At 45.5% G+C, this 23,759-nt stretch overlaps 1 protein-coding gene across 15 annotated transcripts in view; it reads left to right on the top strand.

Moving 5' to 3' along the window:
- The window catches only part of ZNF236 (zinc finger protein 236), a 232,124-nt gene that overhangs the window by 2,001 nt on the left and 206,364 nt on the right, over positions 1-23,759 (top strand). For 12 of the 15 annotated variants that reach the window (XR_012157275.1, XR_012157274.1, XR_012157278.1 and 9 more), the window contains 2 exons: positions 21,601-21,743; positions 22,554-22,718. Coding sequence is in view for 2 of the 15 variants with exons in the window: in XM_073331780.1 (XP_073187881.1) it covers positions 21,601-21,743; positions 22,554-22,718 (308 nt within the window). In the remaining 13 variants the exon portion in view is untranslated. Of the gene's footprint in view, positions 1-20,076; positions 20,969-21,600; positions 21,744-22,553; positions 22,719-23,759 lie in introns of those variants that run through there. The other 3 variants (XR_012157281.1, XR_012157280.1, XR_012157284.1) reach the window with 3 other exon arrangements.

Raw genomic sequence — 23,759 nt, forward strand, 5'->3', positions numbered from 1 at the left:
ACAGTGGTGAATTTCTGTGAAACAGGAGATATGTATTAACGAAGAATGTTATGCTCCGTATAGAAAAATCAGACAATGCAAATGTGCTCCAACAAGTTTCAGCCTCAAAGCATGTTTACGACTTTTTTTTTTTAAAGCGATTCTGCTGTTTTAAACTAAGTAATGCAAAAATAAAAAATGATACTCAAACAGTTTTGATTTTACTACAGATCAGCAGTCAGTTTTGTAACAATTGCTTTTGGTGTTTTGAAAACAAAGCAATTATCTTTCAGTGCATGTACTTTATACACTTAAAATGTATACACAAGGCTTTTGAATAATGGTAACATAAATGGGTAAAAATGTTTGTCAAGCTTATAATGCAAGCTGACCAAAACAAAGACATTCAAACTGTATGAAAATTCTGACCTTCAGCCTTGTTATGATAAAAGTATATCCAATAACATTTAAATCATAAAAGCGACTCTTAGTCTGGATCTGTAAAAGCAGCAAACACGGCTACCCCTCTGATATTTAAATCATACTTTGAACTCAGACCCGTACATTATTTAGGTATAATGTGATGTGCTGAGGACAACTAACTACCAGTTGTTGTATAGGTTATTTTTAAAAAAAGTAATACCAATATTTCTCAAGAACAAGGTGTAGCTAAGTTTCAAAGTGTAAATTAAGCCATGTAATTCAACGGATGCTGGTTATTAGCCGACTTGATAATTTTTGGTTATTAGCAATTTTTTGTCAAGAACACATCCCATAGACTTTAATGTTAATTGGATTCGTATATTAGCAACTGTCATGCTGCTTATTGACAACTTTTTTGATAACCTAGCGCAAGGATCGGCAACCTTTGGCACGTGGCCTGGCAGGGTAAGCCTCCTGGCGGGCCTGGCCGGTTTGTTTACCTGCTGTGTCTGCAGGTTCGGCTAATCGCGGCTCCCACTGGCCGTGGTTCATTGCTTCCCGCAGCCCCATTGGCTTGGAGCGGCGGCCAGCACATCCCTTGGCCTGCACTGCTGACCTAGCGTCCCCACTTCCTGCAGAAAACCTTGGCTACAGGTTTGTAGGGCTGTAGGCAGGGAAGGAAGCACTGGGCTGTGCCAAACCCGAGCCCCTAGTGTCAGGGTAGGGTGCAACTCGGAGAGTGCAGGGAGAGGTACTGTGCAACTCTGCAGGTGCTCAGTTCTGTCTTCTCTGCTGCTGTCCTGACCGCAGCCTCCCTTACCAGCCTTCAGCACCGAGACTTCAGAAGGAGTTCCCGGTTACCTTCTGTGTGGGTGGCAGGTCCCTGGCTGTGGGGCTTTCCGCCTTGGCTGTTGTTTCAGGCATGGGCCTTTTGTTTGTTGGCAGCTTTAAGATAATAGCAACTTTTTGCTTGGAACCAAGAAGTTGCTAATAAGTGGCATCTGCTGTATAATTTTGAATGAAGTATGGATAATTGGCAGATTTATGCAGAGAAAAGGCAATTAATTAGAGCTTGTTAGAAAAATTGTGACAATATTCTTTCAGTGGAATTTCTTGGTTAGTTGAAACTGATTTGATTTTGATGGGACTCGGACAAAAACCAGGTTTGATTTCAGTGAAGCTTTGAAAGAACCCAAGGAATTCTGCAGCCATCTCGCCTGCATGGCTCCTAAGAAGCCTGAGCTTTTGGAGTCTGCAGCTCTAGGGCAACCTGCCAGCAGATACTCCAGGGACCTCGGGGCTTCTAGGGTATGTCTGACACCTGTGGCTGGTCCAGGCCTGAGCCCAAACGTCTACATTGTAATTAAACAAGCCCTTATCCCGAGTCAGCTGGCATGGGCAAGCCACGGATTTTTAATTGCTGTATAGTTATACCCCTGGAGTCCAAGGCTCCAGGGGATCAGGGAGCTATGGGAGTCCCAGCTCTTCGTCTCCTTAGAGGCCTATAAGGTGGTCAGAACTGAGAGCCTGGAAGCCTGCTCTGAGCTAGCACCCGTAAGGCTTACAGGCTCCCAGTTTCTTGTTAGCCTCAAGCTGAAGGGGTTTGTGGGGGCACCAGTTTCCAAGCTCTTGAACTTTCAGTTTCTACTGTGTCTTTCAGCCTACCAGGTAGAATTTTGTTTAGAAAATATCAAAACAAAATCTTCTGACTTTATTGTTATTTTTTTAAAAAAAAAGGGGGGGGGGGCTTTTGTTTCATAGAGGTTTGTAAAAAAAAATTTATTTCCAAATTGGAATTTTTTTTTTAATCTCAATGCTCTGCAGAACAGAATTGCTGTTCTCGGCCCAGCTCTGCAAGTAACTAATCCATATGTTGATGATGAGGCTGATTTGTACAGAAGAAACTATACAGTGTATGTTATGATACGGAACAACTATGCTTTTGATGTGCCTCCTTCATTGATCATTAATAAACATCATGAACAGCAGATGGCTTTAGTTTTCCTGAAATTGGGACTGTGTGTTCGTTACAGGCTAAGGGTATGATTTCCCCTGATTGAGTACACATCCTCGCGCAAGTTCTCATCAGTTGTAGGGATAGGTTGGGCTTTTCCCTGACCTACTTCCCTGTTAGGCTGTGCCATCTTTGGGGAGAGCAAGGTAGGGGCTTGACTTGCTCTAATCCAAGAGTAGGACCTGGGAAAAGATGCCTGCTTTTAGATCTGTATAGTGGGGCTGGGATCTCAAGGGTCCCACAGAACCTGCTGCCATAATAGCAGGAGCAGGTAAAATGTACTTTGTTTTGGGTGGGATCAGGTGGGCAAAACCAAAGCACATTGTGGTGATTTGCAGGAAAATACTAAGTCTTCCTCATAAACAGAATTTCAGTAATGTAAAGCACATTTTTCTTTTTTTTTAATAAAGGTTTTAATACTTAAATTTAAGCGAGGAATAGAAAGAGATTTGATGCCTATTATAATAGGAGCTAAAGGATTTTTTACATAATATGAGTAAGATTTGTTTTATTCTTTTAATGATAAAAATTGCATTTGAATTCTGTTTATAATATTAACCAACTTTTTTTTTTTTAGTAGCATGGGGGAATCTGTCTCTTGTGGGATTTGCCAGATCCAAGGTTTTTGTGCGTGGGAGTGGGATAACAATGCAAGAAACAATATGGGAGTGGGTATTGCGGGATGGGAGCAGGATTAAAACAATAGTTCCATGCAGAGCTCTGCCTGCATACTCCCACTGTGACAGGTAGGAAGGGGAAAATAAGGAGCAGCTGAGGGCCAACAATGAGTTACATACCCTTGACTCTTTGTCGTAGTTCATATGTCAGAATGAAGAGTGCAGCATAGTTGGCTGCTTCTGATGTACTCTGTAAATTGTTTTAACTCACCTTGAACAAAGTGTGTCATTTTACATTTTAATATGTCATTTACAGTAAAACCTCATTTTACAAGGATCTCTTGGGTTGGAGGAGGTGGAAATCAGAAAAAAGTGTAATAGCTTTCACTGATATGTACTGGATTATATACAGACATTCTGAATTAAAAAAATTCTTAAATTAAGGCATCTGTCATTTTATAGAGCTTTTATTTGAAAGAAACAATTTTGTGGTATAATGAATTCAGGAGTAAATTGCTCTTAAATTGAATAAGTATCACATTTACTAGTCAGAGTTAGATACAAAATAGAAGGAAAGAGGTCTCAGCTATGATGTTCTCTGCAAAATCTTCAGAGGCTGTTGGGAGCTCTTCCAGGTGGCTGTCCCTGGACCTTGTGTAGGAGTTCCATAAACCTCTGGCTGGTAGTTATGTGGTAAACTTGAAGCTTCATCCCCTGTTCTTTGTTTTTGTTTTTTTCTGGAAGAAAAGTGTTTACATCATTTTGTAACCCATGGAGACTACTCACCTACAGGCGTGGCAGGATATGAAATAAATTAATAGTTGTCAGTAAATGTTAATTTCATTTGACACAGAAATAAAATCCATCAATATCAGTCAGGGAGTGCATCTTCCACTGCACCTAGCACCGACAGAGATCGGCTATCCTGGGCCTTTGGCTGCATGAGGAAGCCCCTGTGACACCGTTGTCACTGGCCTTCTGGCTGCATAGGGAGCTCTCTGCAGCCATGCCATTGCAGCCTTCCTGACACGTTTACTGGCTGGGAGTGCAGGGGCCATCCCTGTTCAGCAGCAGTGTGGCTTCCCCCGTGGCTTGGGGCTCATAGTCCTTGTTGTGGTCTCAGCCAGGGGAGGGTCTCAGCTCCACTGAGCAAGCACAGCCTTCCCGGCACATAGCACCTGCAGGGATCACCTAACCCTGGCCCCACAATGAGCTCCTTGCACTCCACTGTCATTAGCCCGCAGTGACACAGGCAGTCCCCTGCAGCCTTGCTGTGAAACTGAAAATTGAAATTGCTAAAATATCAGTTAAAGATAAAAATGGATGTTTGTCAACATTCTCAAAGAAAAAAATAATGAATTCTGCCTACACTGTTCATATGGAGTAGGGGGTGCATGTCCATACTTTACCATTGCCTTGAGACTTCTGTTTGGTTCACGCGTAGGGAGGAGAAAATGCTGTCTCTACTGCTTTACTCTGATCTCCAGCCTCATTTTTTGTTTTTTCTTCTGGGGTTTTCCTCCTCTATAAATAGGTTCCCCCTCCTTTCTGCAAATTCTTAGCTTTCCATAAACAACTGCAGCATGATTCATTGTTGCCTGCAATCTCTGAATAGCAGAAGAGAAACGGACAAGAGTCTTGTTTGTTTCGCTTTGCTGCTAAGTATATGCTATAATCAAAAGAAGAGGTATTGAAGCTGTCTGCATATTGGGAAAGCATTTTTTTTATCAGTTTACTTTGAATATACATTTAAAAGATTATATTTACAGAGATTTAGGCTAAAACATTTTTTTTTAAATAGAAGCTTAAAATCTATAAAAATTGATTGGTTGGGGGGTGGTCCCAGTAAAAACTAGACAAAACTGGTGATATTTTTTCGAGTTCAGACAGCAATTTCTTTGTTTCAAAAGAAACTGAATTCTGATTCTGATCCTATGAGGTGGTAAGGGTCCCCAACTCTCACGATTACATCTTAATTATACAGTAGTTATTGAAAAGAGCAGTTACTTACCTTATAGTATCTGTTCTCCAAAATGTAGAGCCCAGTGATGTTACCAGCTACTGTGCTGAGGTGCCACATTTTCACTGAGTGTCCATTAGGGGGTCAAGATTGTGCGCCGCACCCCCTTGAGCTTCCCCTCCCTAGGACTTCAAGAGCAGAGCAACCCTAACTGACACTCAGTTCCTTCACTACCCACAATCCAAGATATATAAGACTCCAGGCTGTAGGGAAGGAGGGAGAGTTGTAGGATCCATGGTGTTCAGACATCTCAAAGAGCCATAGTTACTATAAAGTAAGTAACCACTCTTTCTTCTTTGAATACTGCACATGTGGATCCCACTCATAATTACCTTAAATAGAGTTGGGATCCAGGACTTATTCCAAAACAGACATTTGATCTAGAAACATTCACTAACTAGTAATGTTTTGTAAACATATGAGCTGAAGACATTATTAAGGGCACAAGAGCAAACTATCCCACTGTGTAGGAAAGATAGGAAGTATTGCAACAGACCACCCTTGCTTAAGCGGGAGATCTTCAATGATCTGAAACTCAAAAAAGAATCCTACACAAAGTAGAATCTAGGTCAGATTACAAAGGATGAATATAAACAAATAACACAAGTATGCAGGCTCAAAATTAGAAAGGCCAAGGCACAAAACAAGATTAAATTAGCTGGAGACTTAAAGGGTAACAAGAAAACATTCTGCAAATACATGGGAAGCAAGGACAGGGTAGGTCTGTTACTCAAGGAGAGGGGGAAAACAATAACAGAAAATGTGGAAATGGCAGAAGTGCTAAATGACTTTTTTTTGTTTGTTTTCACCAAAAAGTTTAGTAGCAATTGGACATCTACCTTAATGAATGCAAGTGAAAATGAGGTAGGCTCAGAGGCTAAAATAGGGAAAGAACAAGTTAAGAATTACTTAGACAAGTTAGAATAGCAGCTGACTGAGGAGATATCTAAGCCATTAACAATTATCTTTGAAAAGTTGTGGAAGATGGGTGAGATTCCAAAGGACTAGAGGAGACCTAAGGGTTTTGATGGTGCGATATTGGTATGGGCGCAGAGGTCAGAAGACCTTTTATGATCCTTGATGTAAACTCATAGGCCTGGTCACCAGAAGCTCCTGGAGATTAGATTCCAAGTCTTGAATTGGCCAAAATGGCCCTGAAGCAGTGAATCGTGGTATCGTGTCAATACCTGAAGCCTGGGTTGTCCCTCTGGATCATAAATAAGAACCCTTGTGATAAGAGGCCATTCTGGCATTGGAACTTGGAGATGGTTCGGATACCCACATTGTTTGGGATCTGGTGGATCTGAGCTGCAATTGGGTTGTTGGGGAGCTTGGAGCAAATGTAGGGCAACAGATTGTTGTCAGTTGTCCTGTTGATGACATTTGACATCTTGAGCGTGGTGGCAGAAGGCTCTTTGCCAAGTTCGACATATTTATCTGTTTCCCATTTCTTGTCTCCAGGCAACAGGTTACAAGAAAGTTGAAGTGAGGAAAGAAGAGGGACCAGTGGATCTAGCATTGGTTAAGGCATATAGTAATCCATTAGGTATTCCAGGTTCTTCTGGTCCCTCGGGACTTGGATCAAGAATTGGACTTCTTATAGGAGATAGCACCACTCCTTGAAAGCTGCCTTGATCACATGTAGCTCCTAGTCCCAGATATTGTATATTTTCCTGCTGGGGTTAGTTTTTGAGAATAAAAAGGATGCGGGGGGGTATCGCATGTTAAGATAACACTGCACATGTGGCAAATCAACCTTTAGTGGGATTGGGTGAATTAGGATGGGGGCTGAGGTAAATGCTTTGTTCAGTCATTCAAAGGGCGACTGAGCCTCTGTGGATCAAGCAAACCAGACTCCCTTTTACAGGAGTACTGTTATGGTTGCAACCAGGCCAGAGAAACCTTTAATAAATCACCTGTAGAAATTTGCCAATCTTAGGAATCGCTGTACTCTGCATAGATACATGGGTGTGGCCTAGACCTTGGTGCATGGTGAGTCCCTTGAGCGAATCAATAAATCGCAAGAATTTCAGTGTGTCCTTATCAAACTTCCATTTCTCGAGCATCATGTAGAGTTAGTTTTGGTGGAGTCTCTCCAAAACAGTGCATACACAATGATTATGGCGGTCCTGACTTTTGGAGAAAATGAGGATGTCCAGGTAAATGATGACAAATTGGTCCAGCATATCCCTAAATATGTCATTTGTGAATTGCTGGAAGGTCACTGGAGCATTATACAACCCAAATGGCATGACCAAATACTTGAAGTGGTCTTCCATTTTTCTACTTCCTGGATCTTCACCAGGTTGTAAGCTCCACGGAGGTCTAGTTTTGTGAAGATCTGGGCAGAGTGGAGTTTTTGAAACAGCTCAGTAGCAAGTGTTGTGACCAGATGTCTAGAATGGACCACACTGAGAATGCCACACTCAAGGCAGACTGCAAGAAACAGGGCAGACAACCCCCAATACTAGTGCTTTAATCTATAATTAGATTCACTAAACCAGTAGCAAAAGAGCTTATGTAGCATAATATTCGTTAACAAGAAGCTAAACACAGTCCCTGTTAGGCATTCCAGCCATTGGTTCCCATCCAGACAGTGAAAGGTTACTGAAAACCCAATTCCCCAGACATTAGTTTTTACTAATCCTAAAGGATCAGACACTTACCCCCATGTCAATATATATTTCGTCTCACCCAAATATCACATTGTCACCCAATCCTTAGTAAACTAAGAATTTATTAATAAAAGAAAAAGTGGTTAAAAGATCATAATTGCAAAGTCCTTAGGTCAGGTTTGTAGCAGTGTTGGAATAGTTTGGTGGCTTTCAAAAGTCTGGTAACTTCCAAAAGATTGGAAGGTTCTTAGTCCATTGTTCAAAATACTCCATTTAGTTATAAATCCACAGTCCAGAGAATTGGAGCAGGAATGAGGGAAAATGGAGATGTCTCAGGTGTCTTTTATATGCTCTACAATGGAAATTTACTGTCCCAAACAAAGCCCACAGCCCCTGTGTATGGAAAGTAACTGATGAACTCCAAGGTCACTTGTCCACATCTCATGCCCTTACATGTTTTGCTTGCAGTCTTAGGCATACTTAGGAAGAGTTGTCTGGAAAATTGATTCTTCTTAATATTCTATCAAGCTTGAATTGCCCCTGGGGGAATTCTGCACCACTATTCACGCACAGAACTCATGTCCAGCACAGAATTTTTTTCTGCGCAGAAAATACGTTTTGCCCAAGAAGTGCTACAGTTCTGTCTTTCGCCCACCAGAGGCCACTGTGGCACCAGAACAGCCAACAGCAGCTGACCGGCAATAACAGTCAGCAGCTGGCTGCGTGCATCCCAACATCCTGCCCGCAGAGCCAGGTTAGGAGGTACGGGATATGTGCGGGGCGAAGGGGGGGCAGACAGAGTGGGGAACATGGAGCTGCTGGGGTTTCACAGATTGGGGTTCAGAAGGGCTAGTGGGGAGGACAGACTGAGGTGGAGGCTCAGGAGCCAGTGCGGTGGCAGCATTGAGCCAGGGGCTGAATGGAGAGGGTGGGATGGGTTGCAGGGCCACATACTGGGAGGGGTGGTGCAGGGACACACCTGACGGAATGGAAGAGGCTAGGAGTTAGTCAGGGTCTGCATGGAGGAGTTTCCCTAACAATCTCTCCCAACCCCCCCATTTCATACTCCTCCCACCCCAAGCCTTTGCTCTACTTCTGAGGGGTGTGGGAAATATGTTTCTGTATTGTGGTTTGTTAATTACTCAAAGTTCTGTGTTCATTTGCCTAGTAAGGAATCTATTTGTCAAAAAAACATTTCCTGAATCTTTTCTTTTTCTTTTTTTGGGGCGGGGGGGGGGGGGGGGGGGGAATCTGTATTTTTATAGACATACTTGCTGACTGCTATTTTGAAATAAATGACCAAATAATTGAAACTGGCATGATTATATTGTGTTATTTTTGACAAAATACACAGAATTTTGCAGAATTTTAAAATATTATGTGCAGAATTTTTAATTTTTTGGCACGGAATTCCACCGGGAGTGTTGAATAGGCTATTCACAATGAGCTTGCACGACTGGATATAAACTACCTTGTGCATATCACCCCAAGAACAGATACAAATTTATAGTCAATATTCATAACTTCAGATACAGCGATGATACATGGATTTAAACCGGATAATCACACTTGACATATTACAACCTTTCCAATGACACCTTACTTGATATACTTTGTACAAGACTTGTTTCAGTTGTATAACAGTGGTAATATCAATGATATTAATCAGGGGTTCTCAAACTGGGGGTTGTGGTCCCTTGGGGTCACAAGGTCATTACATGGGGGGTCGTGAGCTGTCAGCCTCCACCCCCAAACCCTGCTTTGTCTCCAGCATTTGTAATAGTATTAAATACAAAAAAAGTGTTTTTAATTTATAAGGGGGGGTCGCACTCATAGGTTTGCTGTGTGAAAGGGGTCATCAATAAAAAAGTTTGAGAAACACTGATGTAAATGGTCATCTTCAATTATATAGCATCACAGTGGTAATGGGTACTGGTTTTGGATCGTAGCTTGATAGTCCACACCAGGCCAAAGGGAGCCATCTGTATTCGCCACAAAGATCAGTGGGACCTCTGCTGGGGACGTGGAGGCGCAAATGAACTCTTTCTTCAGGTTTTCCTCAAGATAGTTCCAGAGTGCCTGTAGTTTGGGTTCAGAGAAGGAGTACAGTAGGATGTCAGAGTTACGAACTGACCAGTCAACCACGCACCTCATTTGGAAACACGCAATCAGGTAGCAGCAGACACACCCCCCCCCCCCGAAAAGATTTGACAAGGGTAAGGACACTGTTTCTGTGCTTGTTTCATTTAAATAAAGATTGTTAAAAGCGGCGTTTTTCTTCTGCATAGTAATGTTTCAAAGCTGAATTAAGTCAATGTTCAGTTGTAAACTTTTGAAAGAACAACCATAACATTTTGTTCAGAGTTATGAACATATCAGAGTTCTGAACAGCCTGCGTTCCTGAGGTGTTCGTAACTCTGAGGTTCTATTGTAAATGCACCTGAAGGGAACCTCTGCTCCTGGCTGAGGTCAATAAGACAGTCACAGCTGCCATAAGGTGGTAGAATGTTGGCTTTTGTTTTGTTGAACATGTCAGCATAGTGTTGATGTTTAACAGGAATTCCTGGAGCCATTGGAGAGGTTGGGGGGGTTTCTAGGATCCTCTGAATACTGTCTTCACACCTCTGAATTATTTTGAGGACTGAAAAGGGTAGACTGAGTAGACTGAAAAGGGTTGCTGGTCCTGGGGTGTCTGTCAGGTAAACGGGATTGTTGGCAAGATGGGGAGTCAAAGTGTACTGTGCCTGACTGCCAGCAGTTGCCCAGGGGATGCTAAGGACAACTGATGAAAGCAGTCCATGAATTAACCCAAAATGAAGGACTTCAGTGTGACCTCCAAGGATGCTATGTGGTGGGTGACCAGTCCCAATTGAAAGAGTGACCTGTCTATGGAATTTACTAATCTGGGGGAGTCCTTGTGCTGGGTTGGGGTATTGTGTGTTTGGGGAAATTCCAGATCTATGAAATTGGTTGAGGCATCCAAGTCCACCAGGGCCTCTAAGTTGGTGTTGGGCATCACAGGGTGCTGGAGCCAGAGAGGGAGATGTGTTGGGTGCTGATTGGGCATCACCAGGGAGCCGATGGGCAAGTGTTGGTGTGGGTCAGTGGGAGAGGGGGAAGTGTCAGCCCAGCTTGGACCCCTAGCAGGGCTGGAGCTTTGCATTTCCTGATCTGGGCATAGATTGGGCATTGGTAGGGCGGTCTGATGCAGAATCATGATTCCCTATGGTGTAGGCATAGCCATGATGCCTGGCATCTGTTCTTTTCCTCACCAGAGAGATGGGGCCAGACTGTATCAACTTGCGTGGGCTTGGGTAATGGATGATGAGGGCTCTGGAGCTAGCAGGACTGGCTGGAGCTGAGAGGACCACCTTTTTTCCGGGTGATGTTTGGTCAGGCAGTCATCAGTCCTGATGCATAAGTTGAGTCAGGCATCGAGGCCAGACAAGGATTCCACCTGTGCTAGTTCATCTTTAATTTCACCATTTAAGTTGAGCAGGAATTGATAGTGCTGAGTGTCTACTACCAAGTGTCAGAATTTAGCAACTGGCTGGTGTCCCTGTGGCAACACCCAAAGTGTGGGTTTGGCTGTGCTCTCGCAGCATCAAAGATCACCACCATAACTTGAATGAAGACCTCACATTATCCCAAAAGCGGGCTTGATTTTTCCAGGAGCAGAGACTCCCAAACCAGGGCCTCCCCATTAAGCTGGTTGACGGTCCCACTTGGGGTTGGTTAGTGGGGTACGACTGGACATAGCAGAAATAGGAGACGATGCGGACTTAGGAACCCACAGATTTTGTCATGCTTGCCATTGAACTTGTCAGGTAGGGGAAGCTTGGGCTCATGGGGCATGGGAGTTGGCACTAAAGGTGGCACAACCTGAGCTTGCAGGAGGACTGCATTCTATGCCTGTAGGGCAGTAACCTGGGCCTACAAGATCTGTAAGTGTCCTGCTATCTGTGTCAGAAAGATATTGGCGCTGAGGGTCAGAACTGTGTTACCTGGAGTGAGACAAAGCTTGGGTGCAAGACCGGAGCAAGGCTGGGAACAAGTACACACAGGAGCTATAGCAGCCATGGACAAATGCTTTGAGAAGCTACTGCTGGTCTTGAGAGCCAGCCTGCTGGCTCATCTAACCAATCAGACAGTGTAGCCAACCAGGCTGCCTATTATAAACCAGCTGTCAAAGTGTTCGGCTACCCAGAGCCTGGCTGTGCTGTGGGCCCTGGTTCCTAACACAAAGTGTGAAATAATTTTAGCTGAAGATAAATGAGGAGTTGGAAAGAAAGTTGACAAGTTAATAAATTGATACAAAGTTGAACAATACTTTTGGAATAAAGAACGGGTGAGGTCTCATAGTTACTCTCCATATGAAAAACCATGTAGGGAGGGTAATCATTAATGCTCCTATATGCTGAAGTAATTGCCACAAAGTGTGCCACCTTCATCGATAAAAGGTGAATTGGACAGCTTGATAAATGTTCAGAATGGGGTTCCATTACAGAAGAAAGCACAGATTTAAATCTTTTTGTGGGAGCAATCTTTCTTACAGGAGGAAAGACTCAAACCAGGTTCCTTAGAACAGTGGTTCTCAAAGCTGATCCGCCGCTTATTCAGGGAAAGTCCCTGGCAGGCCGGACCAGTTTGTTTACCTGCTGCGTTTGCAGGTTTGGCCAATCACGGCTCCCACTGGCTGTGGTTCGCCGCTCCAGGCCAATGGGGGCTGCGGGAAGGGCGGCCAGCATGTCCCTTGGCCCGCGCTGCTTCGTGCAGCCCGCATTGGCCTGGAGCGGCGTGGGCCATTGTTGCACTCTATTTGGTACTATTAAGACCTCAGCTGGAGTACTGTGTCCAGTTCTGGGTGCCACACTTTAGGAAAGATGTGGACAAATTGGAGAGAGTTGAGAGGAAAGCTATAAAAATGATAAAGGTTTCAAAAACCTGATCTGTGAGGAAAGGTTAAAAAATAAAACCTGGGCATGTTTAGTCTTGAGAAAAGAAGATTGAGAGGAGACTGGATAACAGCCTTCAAATACATTAGGCGCTGTTAGAAAGTTTTCCCAATAGTCTCCTCTTTACAACTATAAGCATAGCTGAGCACTGGAGTAGGTTCTTCTTTGAGTCATTGCTCATGTGTATTCCACAATAGGTGTGCGTGCTCTCCACGTGCACCGGTACCGGAAGTTTTTCCCCTAGCAGTGCCCGTAAGGGGGGGGCGACCCCTGGAGTGGCGCCTGCCTGGCACGGTGTAAGGGGAGCTGTGCGCTCCCCCAACCCTCCTTCTTGCTACCAGTGAAGATGCGTCGGAATTACTCTGCTCCAGCTTTGCTGTAGCTCCTCCCCAGAACTGTTCATTTGTTCAGTGTTAGTACCTGTAGTTAGCTGTTTAGTTAGTCAGTGAGCCCGGCCCAGGGCATGCCCCGTGCCCTGGGGTTTAAGTCGTGTGGCTCTTGTAGGCGTTCTATGCCAAGAAGTGACTCAAACGCAGACTGTTTGGGAGAAACTCATATTAGTGAAAGATGCAAGATTTGCTAGTCGTTTAAGCCTCGGACCAAAAGAGAAAGGGACATTAGGCTCTGGGTCATCCTGATGGAGTTGGCGCTGACCCCGACTCCGGCATGCCGCTCCGAAGTGGTACCTGGCACTGTGGCGTTGGTACACGGCGACCCTCCAGTGCCATCGACAGTCGGCACTGCTCCCCGTCCACAGGGCACGCCAAGAGTGCTAGGAAGACTCCCTCTTTGCAGCGGCACTGAGGGAAGTCTGGGACAGAGGCTAGGCCCACGTCAGGCAGTCCTCGATCCCCACTGGGCCCCAGGCCTCCGACTCACATTGAGCGGAGTAGCCCAGCCCCTTCGGAACAGGCCTCTCTGGATGTCTGGATGCCATCCACGCCTGAAGCCCTCCAGGCGGCCTGGGATGTTATGTCCATGCCGGTGCCCAGAGCGCTGCCGATGTTGGCCCCACACTCCAGAGGCAAGCCGCTGCTGGGATCTCCACAGTCGCTTCTGGCCCGGTACCAGTTTCGATCGAGGGAACGTTCCTGACGCCCATTCACTGCCCAACCACCATTTGGGGCAGAGTCCGTGTGGATCGCCCTTGACGCTGACCAGACTGTCTGTCTGGGTTTCATCCAGCTGAGACTCTCAGCACCGCTCGTCCTCAAGGAGCAAATATTGACGGGACCGCGGCAGGCGTCACCAATGGTCCTCGTCTCGGAAGGGGTACTGCAGACGGTCATGGCACAGTTGTCGACGCCGTTCCCACGTGGACTCCTGCTCCAAGTCTCCACCAAGACATTGCAGCCCTGGGTGTCAATCACCGGCATCTCGGTTCATGGAGCAGTTGTTACCATTGGTACTGATCCTCCATGTTGAGATCGCAGTCCTGTGGCCGATGTAGATCCCAGCACTGCCTCTCCTCCCGGTCCAGAAACAGCAGCAGATCTTACGCCAGCCTGGCCTCCATTCTTAGCTGTCCTTCGATGGGGCAGGCCAGCCAACCCGAACAGCTGGCCCCGCCGGTTTCACAGCAGGTGCAGTGGCAGGGAGCATTGTGGCCAGCTCAATAGTACCAGTAGGCACCCTGGCCTCCAGCGCAGCCCCTGGTGGGAGCTTGCTCAGTGTCCAGAGCTTCGGAAGCGCTGTCAGCCTCCCTCTCCAGACCCCAGAGAAAGGAGTCGGTGGGATGTACATCCTCAGCACCGTTCCCGGAGTCTGAGCAGGTGGTGGACCCTCCGATGTCGGCCGATACCCAGAGCACTGCACTGTCTTCCTTGCTCCGCCTGGAGGAGGCGATTGAGGCATTGCCCCCCTCCGACCCGCAGGAGGACTTCAGGGCCCATCAAGAACTCTTAAAGAGGGAGGCAGCAAGCCTCCATCTCCAGGCAGAGGATATGGAAGAGCCTTTAGACTCCCCCGTTTAACGTGCTGTCCCAGCTGGCACTGGGTAGGGTGGTCTTGTCTCTCCATGAAGGGGTGGCTAAGATTTCAAATGCCCTGTGGCAAATACCGGCCTCGTTGGCCCCCATCTATAAGAAGGCGGAACACAAGTACTTTTTACCCACTAAGGGGCATGAGTACTTGTATACCCACCCGGCGCCCAACTCCCTGGTGGCCGAGTTAGTTAACCACAGAGAAAGGAAGGGTCAGCCAACCCTGCAAAGAACAAAGACTCTCGGAGTCTGGACTCTTGTGGAAGGAAAATGTATTAGTCTTTGAGCTTCCAGTTACGAGTGGCAAATCATCAAGCTCTCCTGGGCTGGTAAGAATTAAATCTGTGGGGCTCCCTAACCAATTTGAGGACTTCCTCCAGGAGCGTGATAGGAACGAGTTCAAGGCGCTAGTGGAGGAAGGGGCAGCGGCCACTTGGGCGTCCCTGTAGGCAGCCTCAGATGCTGCGGGCACGGCCGCACGATCCATGGCCTCCGTGATGTCCATGAGACGGGTGTCATGGCTCCTGCTCTCTGGGCTGTGAGGTGCAGTCTTCCATGCAGGATCTCCCGTTTGATGGGAAAGCTCTGTTTTTGGTGGAAACAGATACAAGGTTGCATGGCATGAAAGACTCCCGCATGACCCTCCAAACTCTGGGCCCCTATGTCCCGGCTCCAGCAAAATCTAAGTTCAAGCCGCAGCAGACTCCCACCCAGACCGCCCTCCTGAAGTCTGAGGCTGCCCATAAGAAGCAGCAGGACTATAAGAGACGCCCTCAGAGGCAGTCTCGGCCTGCCCCCAGCCTAGGTCCTCCAAGGACAAGCAGGCGGGGAAAAGGCGCTTTTGATGGGACGCTTGGGCTCACTCTGCCAGTTCTCATCAGGGATCCACCCCCAATAAAGCTCCCGTTCTCCAACCGGTTGTGTGCTTTCCTCCCGGAATAGTCACTGCTAACCTCAGACCGATGGGTCCTTAACACTATCTCTTGGGGTTACACCCTCCAGCCTACTTCCTCCCCACCCAACCACCCCCCATCCCTCTTGGGGGACCCCTCGCACGAAGCTCTGCTCAAGCAAGAGGGGGGCAGCTCCTAGGACTAGGAGCGATAGAGGTGGTGCCCGAAGAGTTACTGGGCAAGGGTTATTACTCCCATTATTTCCTTATCCCAATGGCCAAAGTTTCGCATGGTTTCTCTGGCCTCCATCATCCCCTCCCTGGATGCTGGGGACTGGTACTCTGCCCTCGATGTACAGGACGCATACTTCCACATCCACATATTCGAGGGGCGCAGACGCTTCCTTCCTTTCGTGGTGGGACAGAATCACTACCAATTCATGGTCCTCCCATTTGGTCTGTCCACTGCCACCAGGGTGTTTACAAAATGCATGTTGTGGTAGCAGCCTACCTCACACGGCGGGGGTCCAGATATTTCCCTATTTGAATGATTGGCTTGTCAAGGGCACCTCCTGGTTGCAGGTGAGGGATCATGTGCCGCTCCTCTTGTCCATGTGCACCACTGTGGGCCTGTTCGTAAACAACACCAAGTCCACGTTAGTCCCGGTCCAACTCATAGAGTTTATCGGGGCACTCCTGGATGCAGCGTTGGCCAGGGCCTCTCTTCCGCCAGACAGATTTGAGACCCTGACAGGTCTCATCGACTCGGTCACAAGGTTCCCAGTGACAACAGCCAGGGTTTGCTTGTAGCTCTTGGGTCACATGTCGGTTTGCACGTACGTGGTTCATCGTACCAGACTCAGGATGAGGCCCCTCCAGCTCTGGTAGGCCTCAAAGTTCTCCCAGGCCACAGACAGGATGGACAAGGTCCTCACCGTGCCGGACTCTGTGATCACCTCCATATGGTGGTGGCCTGCCCCAAACAACATGCTCCAAGGGGTCCTGTTCAGGAACAAGGTCCCGCTGTTGGAGCTGGTGTCCGATGCATCGGACCTGTGTTGGAGGGTCCAGGTGGGGAACTTTCAGACCCAAGGCCTGTGGTCGGCTCAAGACCTGACTCTACATATAGACATCAAGGAGCTCAGGGCGGTGCGGCTGGCGTGTATGGCCTTCCGCTCGCACCTGGAGGGCAAGGTAGTCAGGGTCCTAACGGACAACATGGCCTCTATGTTCTATATCAACAGGCAAGGTGGGGCCCGATCCTCTGCCCTCTGCCACGAAGCCCTCAGGCTTTGGGACTTCTGTATAGCCCACAACATCCACCTGAAGGCCTTCCACCTACCGGGCGCCCGGAACAAGAGGGTGGATTGCTTGAGCAGGGACTTTTCCTCACAACACGAGTGGTCCCTTCACCCAGAAGTGGCCCACCAGCTCTCCCAAAGGTGGGGAACTCCCCAGGTGGACCTATTCGCTACTTGGCAGAACTGGTGATGCCCCTGCTTCTGCTCCGGGAGGGCCTGGGGAGGAGCACTATCTCCAATGCCTTTCTCCTGTCCTGGACAGGCCGGCTTCTCTACACCTTTGCCCCGTTCCCTCTAATCAGCAGGGTCCTGGAGAAGATAAACACGGACAAGGCTGGGTCATCCTGATTGCCCTGGTGTGGCCCAGGCAGCATTGGTACGGGACCCTCACGGACCTCGTGGTAGCTCCGCCGTGGCCGTGGCTGCTCTGCCCGGACCTGCTCTCTGAGACCAGGGCCGCCTCCTTCATCCCAAACTAGCGGCTCTTCACCTCACGGCGTGGCTGCTCAGTGATTAGGTGGAGAGGAAAGAACGTGTCAGAACAGGTTCAGTGCATTCTCCTCAAAAGTAGATGGCCCTCCGCTCACCACGCTTATTTGGCGAAGTGGTCCTGGTTTTCTAGGTGGGTGGCGGACCAGTGTGTCTCCCCTGTGGCCGCCCCAATCCATCTTATTCTTGATTAACTCCTCCACCTGAGGGCCCAGGGCCTGGCGCCCTCATCAGTCAAGGTGCACCTGGCAGCCATATTGGCCTTCCATCCGCCAGTGCAAGGGCACATGTAATTTTCCCATGCTATGACTGGCTGGCTCCTTAAGGGTTTGGACCATATTTTTCCATATTCTAGACCCCCAGTCCTACAGTGGGACCTAAACCTGGTGTTGGCTCGTCTCACGGAGCCCCCGTTTGAACCGCTGGCCACGTGCTTCTGATCTCACCTCTCGTGGAAGGTGGCCTTCCTGGTTGCAATCACGTCGGCCAGGTGAGTCTTGGAGCTCAGGGCCCTGACCTCCGAGCCGCTGTACACGGCCTTTCATAAGGGCAAGGTCCAGCTTCACCCACACCCCGCGTTCCTCCCAAAGGTGGTCTCCGCCTACCATGTAGTAGATGATTTTTCTACCGGTCCTCTGCCCCAAGCCTCACGCGTCCAGTGAGGAGCGCTGTCTCTACACAATGTGCAGCGGGCTCTGGTTTTCTACCTCGAGCAGACCAAGCTGTTCAGAAAGTCCTCGCAACTGTTCGCCGCCTCGGTTGAGCACGCGAGGCGCCAGCCGATTTCCACTCAGCGGCTATCCAATTGGATCACTTCGTGCATCCATTTCTGTTATGAGCTGGTGGGTGTCTCCCCGCCACCCATTGAGAGGGCACACTCGGCTTGGACACAGGCCTTGTTGGCTGCCTTCATGGCCCAGGTCCCCATGCAGGACATTTGTGGGGCTGCCACGTGGTCTTTGGGTCACACGTTCACCTCGCACTATGTGATCATCCCCCAAACCAGGGATGATGCCGGGTTCGGCAGGGCTGTCCTCCGTCCTGGGAACTTGTGAAATCCTTCCTACCTCCAACAGATATAGCTTGGAATCACCTATTATAGAATACACATGAGCAATCACTCGAAGAAGAAAAGACAGTTACCTTTTCCGTAACTGGTGTTCTTCGAGATGTGTTGCTCGTGTCTGTTCCACACCCCGTTCTCCTTCCCCTCTGTCGGAGTTGTCTGGCAAAAAGGAACTGAGGGTGGGGGGAGCACGCAGCTCCCCTTATACCGCGCCAGGCACTTATACCGCGTCACTCCAGGGGTTGCGGTGGGCACTCCCCCTCTACGGGTACTGCTAGGGGAAAAACTTCCAGCACCAGTGCACATGGCGAACACGCACACCTATTGTGGAATAGACATGAGCAACACATCTTGAAGAACACCAGTTATGGAAAAGGTAACTGTCTTTTATCAAGGGGCATTATGGAATCCTAGTCATTCTAAGTTTTTAAGAACAGGTTAGACAAACACTTGTCAAAGATGGTCTAGGTTTACTTGGTCCTTCCTTTCTCAGTGCTGGGAGCTGTACTAGATGACGTCTCAAGATCCTTTCCAGCCCTAAATATCTATGATTGTATTATAGAACTTCAGCTTTGTCAAAATGTAAAGGAAGAGTAAATTAACTAGCATTCATATCCTTTCAGTCAGTTAGAACCTCTAACTAGTCCAAACTGCTTAATAGTGGAATTGGACTAGCGAGAGAATATTACACTTTGAATCTTCGATAGCAGCTGCCGAGTCCTCTTCTGATTGAAATTCTTAGTGTTGATTACCATCTGGAAATGGTGGGAGAGGAAGTTGGAGAGCAGAGTGGCCCAGAAGCTGCTGCAGTTAACTGCTGATAGACAGGAGGGCAAGAATAGCTTGTGGGTAGATGGTTGCGTATTTGGGTGGGATGTATGTGCATGTAATTGAACATATTTGTGGATTTAGTGGGTGGGTGAGAGAGGAAGACAAAGTAGGGAGATAAATACAAATATGTGACTGGTCCTTGGGGATCATGTGCTTTCAAGGGGTGGGAGAAGTATGAAGAGACTGCTGACTGTTACTTATTATTGCTTTGTGAGAATGAAAAAAATTAAAAACAGAATTTTACCTACAAAAAATCTTGTTAGGATAATATTTGGCTTCATTATTGTTTCTGGTTCTAACAGCACTTTGAATCCTCATATTGAATTCTGAAAGTAATTTTAGTACATTTCTATATAGATAACTATATAATGATATATGTATGCATAAAACACTGCTGAATTTTAAAAAATGACTTTGCACAATTTGGCTCTCTTACTCTTCTTTTCTCTCCCCTCTCATCAATGTATCTAACTAGAATTTACAAGGACTGGTTGACTAGTGACTGATCTTCTTTGTATGCCACTTGAGTAAGTGTGCTATCCCAAGTACAATAAGATAAAAGTCCCTTGTAACTGGAGCTGTGCTGCTAGGTTTTCTAAGAATTTTGACCACTTCAGGGAGGGAAAGAGTTCTTGTTACTGGTAATGTTCACAAGCTACAGAGAATTTCTACAGCACTGGATGAATCAGTAGGTGAAAGTATGCAAAAGGTTTAAATTTATAGAGGCTAGATATTTGTCATATCTAGACAGACTCTTTTCCTCCTAATTATAACACAATTATGTGAAGCAGAAATTAATCAGAAGGCTTTTGTTTTCCACTCTTCCTATTACTCTGCATATATAAATAATTTGTTTAGTGCTTATCTTCAGTGCTTCAGCACCATTCTGATGTGGCAAAGCAAGTGCAAAGACATGAGTCCTCATTTTTCTTCTGGAGATGGTTATGTCTGAGCTGCTTCTGATTTGTCATTGGATTGTATTCACAGTCAAGGTCTTACTGCTGAAAAACCCTGTCCCATAGACTTTTACCGTGGCCTCCCTCAACTGCAACCTTTTCAGAGGATTGTGACTGCTGTGAGGGGAGAGTGGGAGCCATGACTTCATCCCTCATCCCATGCTTTTGTAACTAGTATTAGCAATTTTTTCTCCATTTCTTTGTCATCACTGACACACTTTGTTCTGTTTTGATAGGAAGAGAAGTGGTATATTTACAAAACTCTGGTCCTGAAGAACATGTGCTCTGATAGTACATCATGAGTCAATTTAGAGTTCAGGATGTTGTTTGTAAATAAAACTTTGAAGGATCTTAAACCAGGTGCTTTTTAAAAATCTGCTGCTAAGTTTTTCCATTGAATTTTTCAAAAACAAGCCAGATAACATTTATAGTCATATAATGTCTTCCAAAATTTAAATATTTAAATTTCCTTAGAGCCGAGATTTCCATTTTCTGGATAGTTTGGTAAAACAATTTTGAAGAACAGCTTACATACAAAGCAAGATTCAATAATACTCCAACCATTTTCTGCAACAAGATATGCAAACCTCAAACTATATTTCAGGGTTTATATCACCTTATGAGTTTTCACAGCAGGAAAGGGGAACAGGGTCTTAATTGGATTGGCCTATAAAAAATGTTACTTCTCTTTTGAATGTAAGTGCAAGAACACTCTGATGGATTGATGTCTCTCAACCATCTTGAACAATCAGTATTGACTACACAGCTCTCAAGATGTGACTGGTGAAATGGAGAGATTGCAGGGACCAAAGGTGGGGGAGAGAAGAGGTGCCTGCATATATATTTTTTATTTTTATTTTTTAAAATTCAGTAGTATTGTAATCGTGTCTGAGGGTTTTACATTTGTGGTTTTTGTTTTTATTGATGCTTGTTTACAGAGAGTGAAGGTTCATTGTACAGCCACCTACGTGGACTTTTACAAATGGCATTGTACATTCGGGACTATTAACTATACTGTCTTAAATGGTTACCCACAACTTTTTTTTCCCCCCCCCCTTTGGAAGTAAACATGTTCACTATAACATAGAGATTGGAAGGGAATTTTTTTCATTTTACAGCTTTATGCTATTCTTTTTCTCTGTCCCCTGTTTCTGTGGGCTTTTTATACAGAAGCAAGAAGGGAGAGAGAATCAATTTTAAAAATAAAGGGAAAAGTATGTCCATAAAGCTACAAATTAATAGGGAGATAAAAAGTTTGGAATGGTGATTAATTTCTGGGTCATCTGAAGCAGGAACATTTTCCTTCCTGTTCCTGAGATCTTGCAAATCCGGTTCAAATTTTTTTAAAGTTTCCATGGGTCTTTGCCACTTCAGACCACACTTGTGGGTTTTTTTTTTAAACCTAATTTAAAAATTGAAAATAAAACTTTGTACAAAAGTGTTTAATGCGTATTTTGCAGATGGTGTTCTGACACTGAATACAGAGAACAGTAATTGTTCCTACCAAGTACCAAGCTTCCATAAGTGTGAGATCTGTTTGCTATCCTTTTCAAAAGTGACACAGTTCCAGCGCCACATGAGGGATCATGAACGAAATGACAAGGTATGTATTTCAGTAAATCTAGATAAAAATCTAAAAAATATTAATACATCAAAAGTTAAATCCAGCATTTTAATAGATGAGGTTGAAGACGCATTTAACTGTGTTCAGTAATGGTGCTGACAGCCAAACTTTGCAGTTTGGTTGGACAAAATTTCTTTTTTACTTCTGCCTCATCACATGTGCAGTCTGTAAGGAATGAGGGAAACCTTGCATTGGATAGCATTTCAGCTATGATCTTATCCCCAGTTGAAGCAGTTTTTGCTTAGGTATCCACAGATAATCCATTGTCTCTGCAAAGTATTTAGGTGGGCTAAGGAAACTGGTAAAAAGATACCTTTTAATCAGGATTTTTGATAGTAAATGAAAAATGATTGCAAACAAAATTGTAGAGTAGCACAGTAAACCTTGGAATAAGCAAGACAGTAATTCTCTTAAATGCTCTCTGCTTTTCTGGTCAGATGATTGGTTGAGCACAGAGGAGGAGTTCGGGATTATTATTTACATTTTAGACAGAGATTTAATTTTTGTCTCCACTCTTCTCTCTTGCCAGTTTCTCCTGCCCCCCCCAACCCCCCCAAAAAAAATCAAATGGAATTATGAAAAATTGGGGAGTCAGAATTTCTGTTGACCTGGAACCATGAGGAGAGAAAATAATCAGGAGGATTCTCTTGTGTCATTATTGTAGATAGGTTCTTGAATTGCCTGTTTTTGTTTTAATTATTATGTGGATTTTTTTAGTGTATATTATAGTCTATATCTGTGAGAAGATTAGACCTAATATATTTATCTTTATCTTGTTTCCCCAAACAGCCTCATCGGTGCGACCAGTGTCCAATGTCATTTAATGTTGAGTTCAACCTGACACTTCACAAATGTACTCACAATGGGGAAGATCCTACATGTCCTGTGTGCAACAAGAAATTCTCCAGAGTGGCTAGTCTCAAAGCTCATATTATGCTACATGAGAAAGAAGAGGTAATTCTTAACCTCATTTTTAATTTTTGAAACAGAGAATGTGATATGAATGTTACTTAATTTCTTGAGTGTATGTGCTTTTGCGCAGAAGGGTGAGTAAATGAGGCAGAGCTATAAAGTTAATAATGGAGAACATAAACAATTTAATAATATTAGCTAAAAATGGACATACCCCTCTATTCTGATCTGCTGATACAAATGAATCCCTGCATTTTTGGCAAATAGGTTACTGAGAGTCAAGGGCAGTAACAAGAAAATAAATATTTACCTTTTGTAAATTCAAGTAAAAATTATTTAAAAGCATCAAATAAGAATGAGTTTAATCCTGCTTTCAGATAACATGAAAGTGTTTTCAATGAGAATGTAATAACATTTCAAGATTCATATCTGTTTAATCTTCTATGCTATTTATATCATCTAGTTTCAAAAATTTGATGTTGAAGAAACCTAAATTTTCTTTGTTTCAAATTTCAGAAATACCTCGTCTCACCTGTGGAACTCAGTCCCTTAGCAGTGCAGTGTTTGGAACCTTCTAGAATAGCAGTGCCCATTGGGTCTGCATGCATCTTCCCTAGTGGATACGTTTTCCCTAGAGATAGCTTCATAGCGATCTAGAGGCTCATTTTGTAAAATCTGCCGGAGGAGGTTGGATTCTATCACTTACGTACTTGAACTAAAATTTAGGAACTAGAAAAAGATGTGCTATCCACAGAGAATGTAAGATCTTCTCTGCACAGTTATGGTTAATTCTGCTTTGTTCTAGCCTTGTCCTGTGCTCCGTTCGTAGTCTTGGCACCAATTTAGCCAGTTGTGGACTTTCTGAAATGTCAGATTCTTCTTCAAGTAGTGTCCCTGTGGGTGTTCCACTGTAGGTGCGATAGCCCACCTGTGCCTGAGATCAGAGATCTTCGGTAGCAGTGCCCATTGGGCCGCACATGCACTTCTCCCCGTCTTGCGCTCTGAGCGGCATCTATATAGCGCTGTGCCGTCCAACCTCCCTTAGTTCCTTCTCAACTGCTTTTTGGTCTGGGGTGGAATCCC

The sequence above is a fragment of the Lepidochelys kempii genome, chromosome 2 (genome assembly GCF_965140265.1).
Source record: "Lepidochelys kempii isolate rLepKem1 chromosome 2, rLepKem1.hap2, whole genome shotgun sequence".
Taxonomy (NCBI): domain Eukaryota; kingdom Metazoa; phylum Chordata; order Testudines; family Cheloniidae; genus Lepidochelys; species Lepidochelys kempii.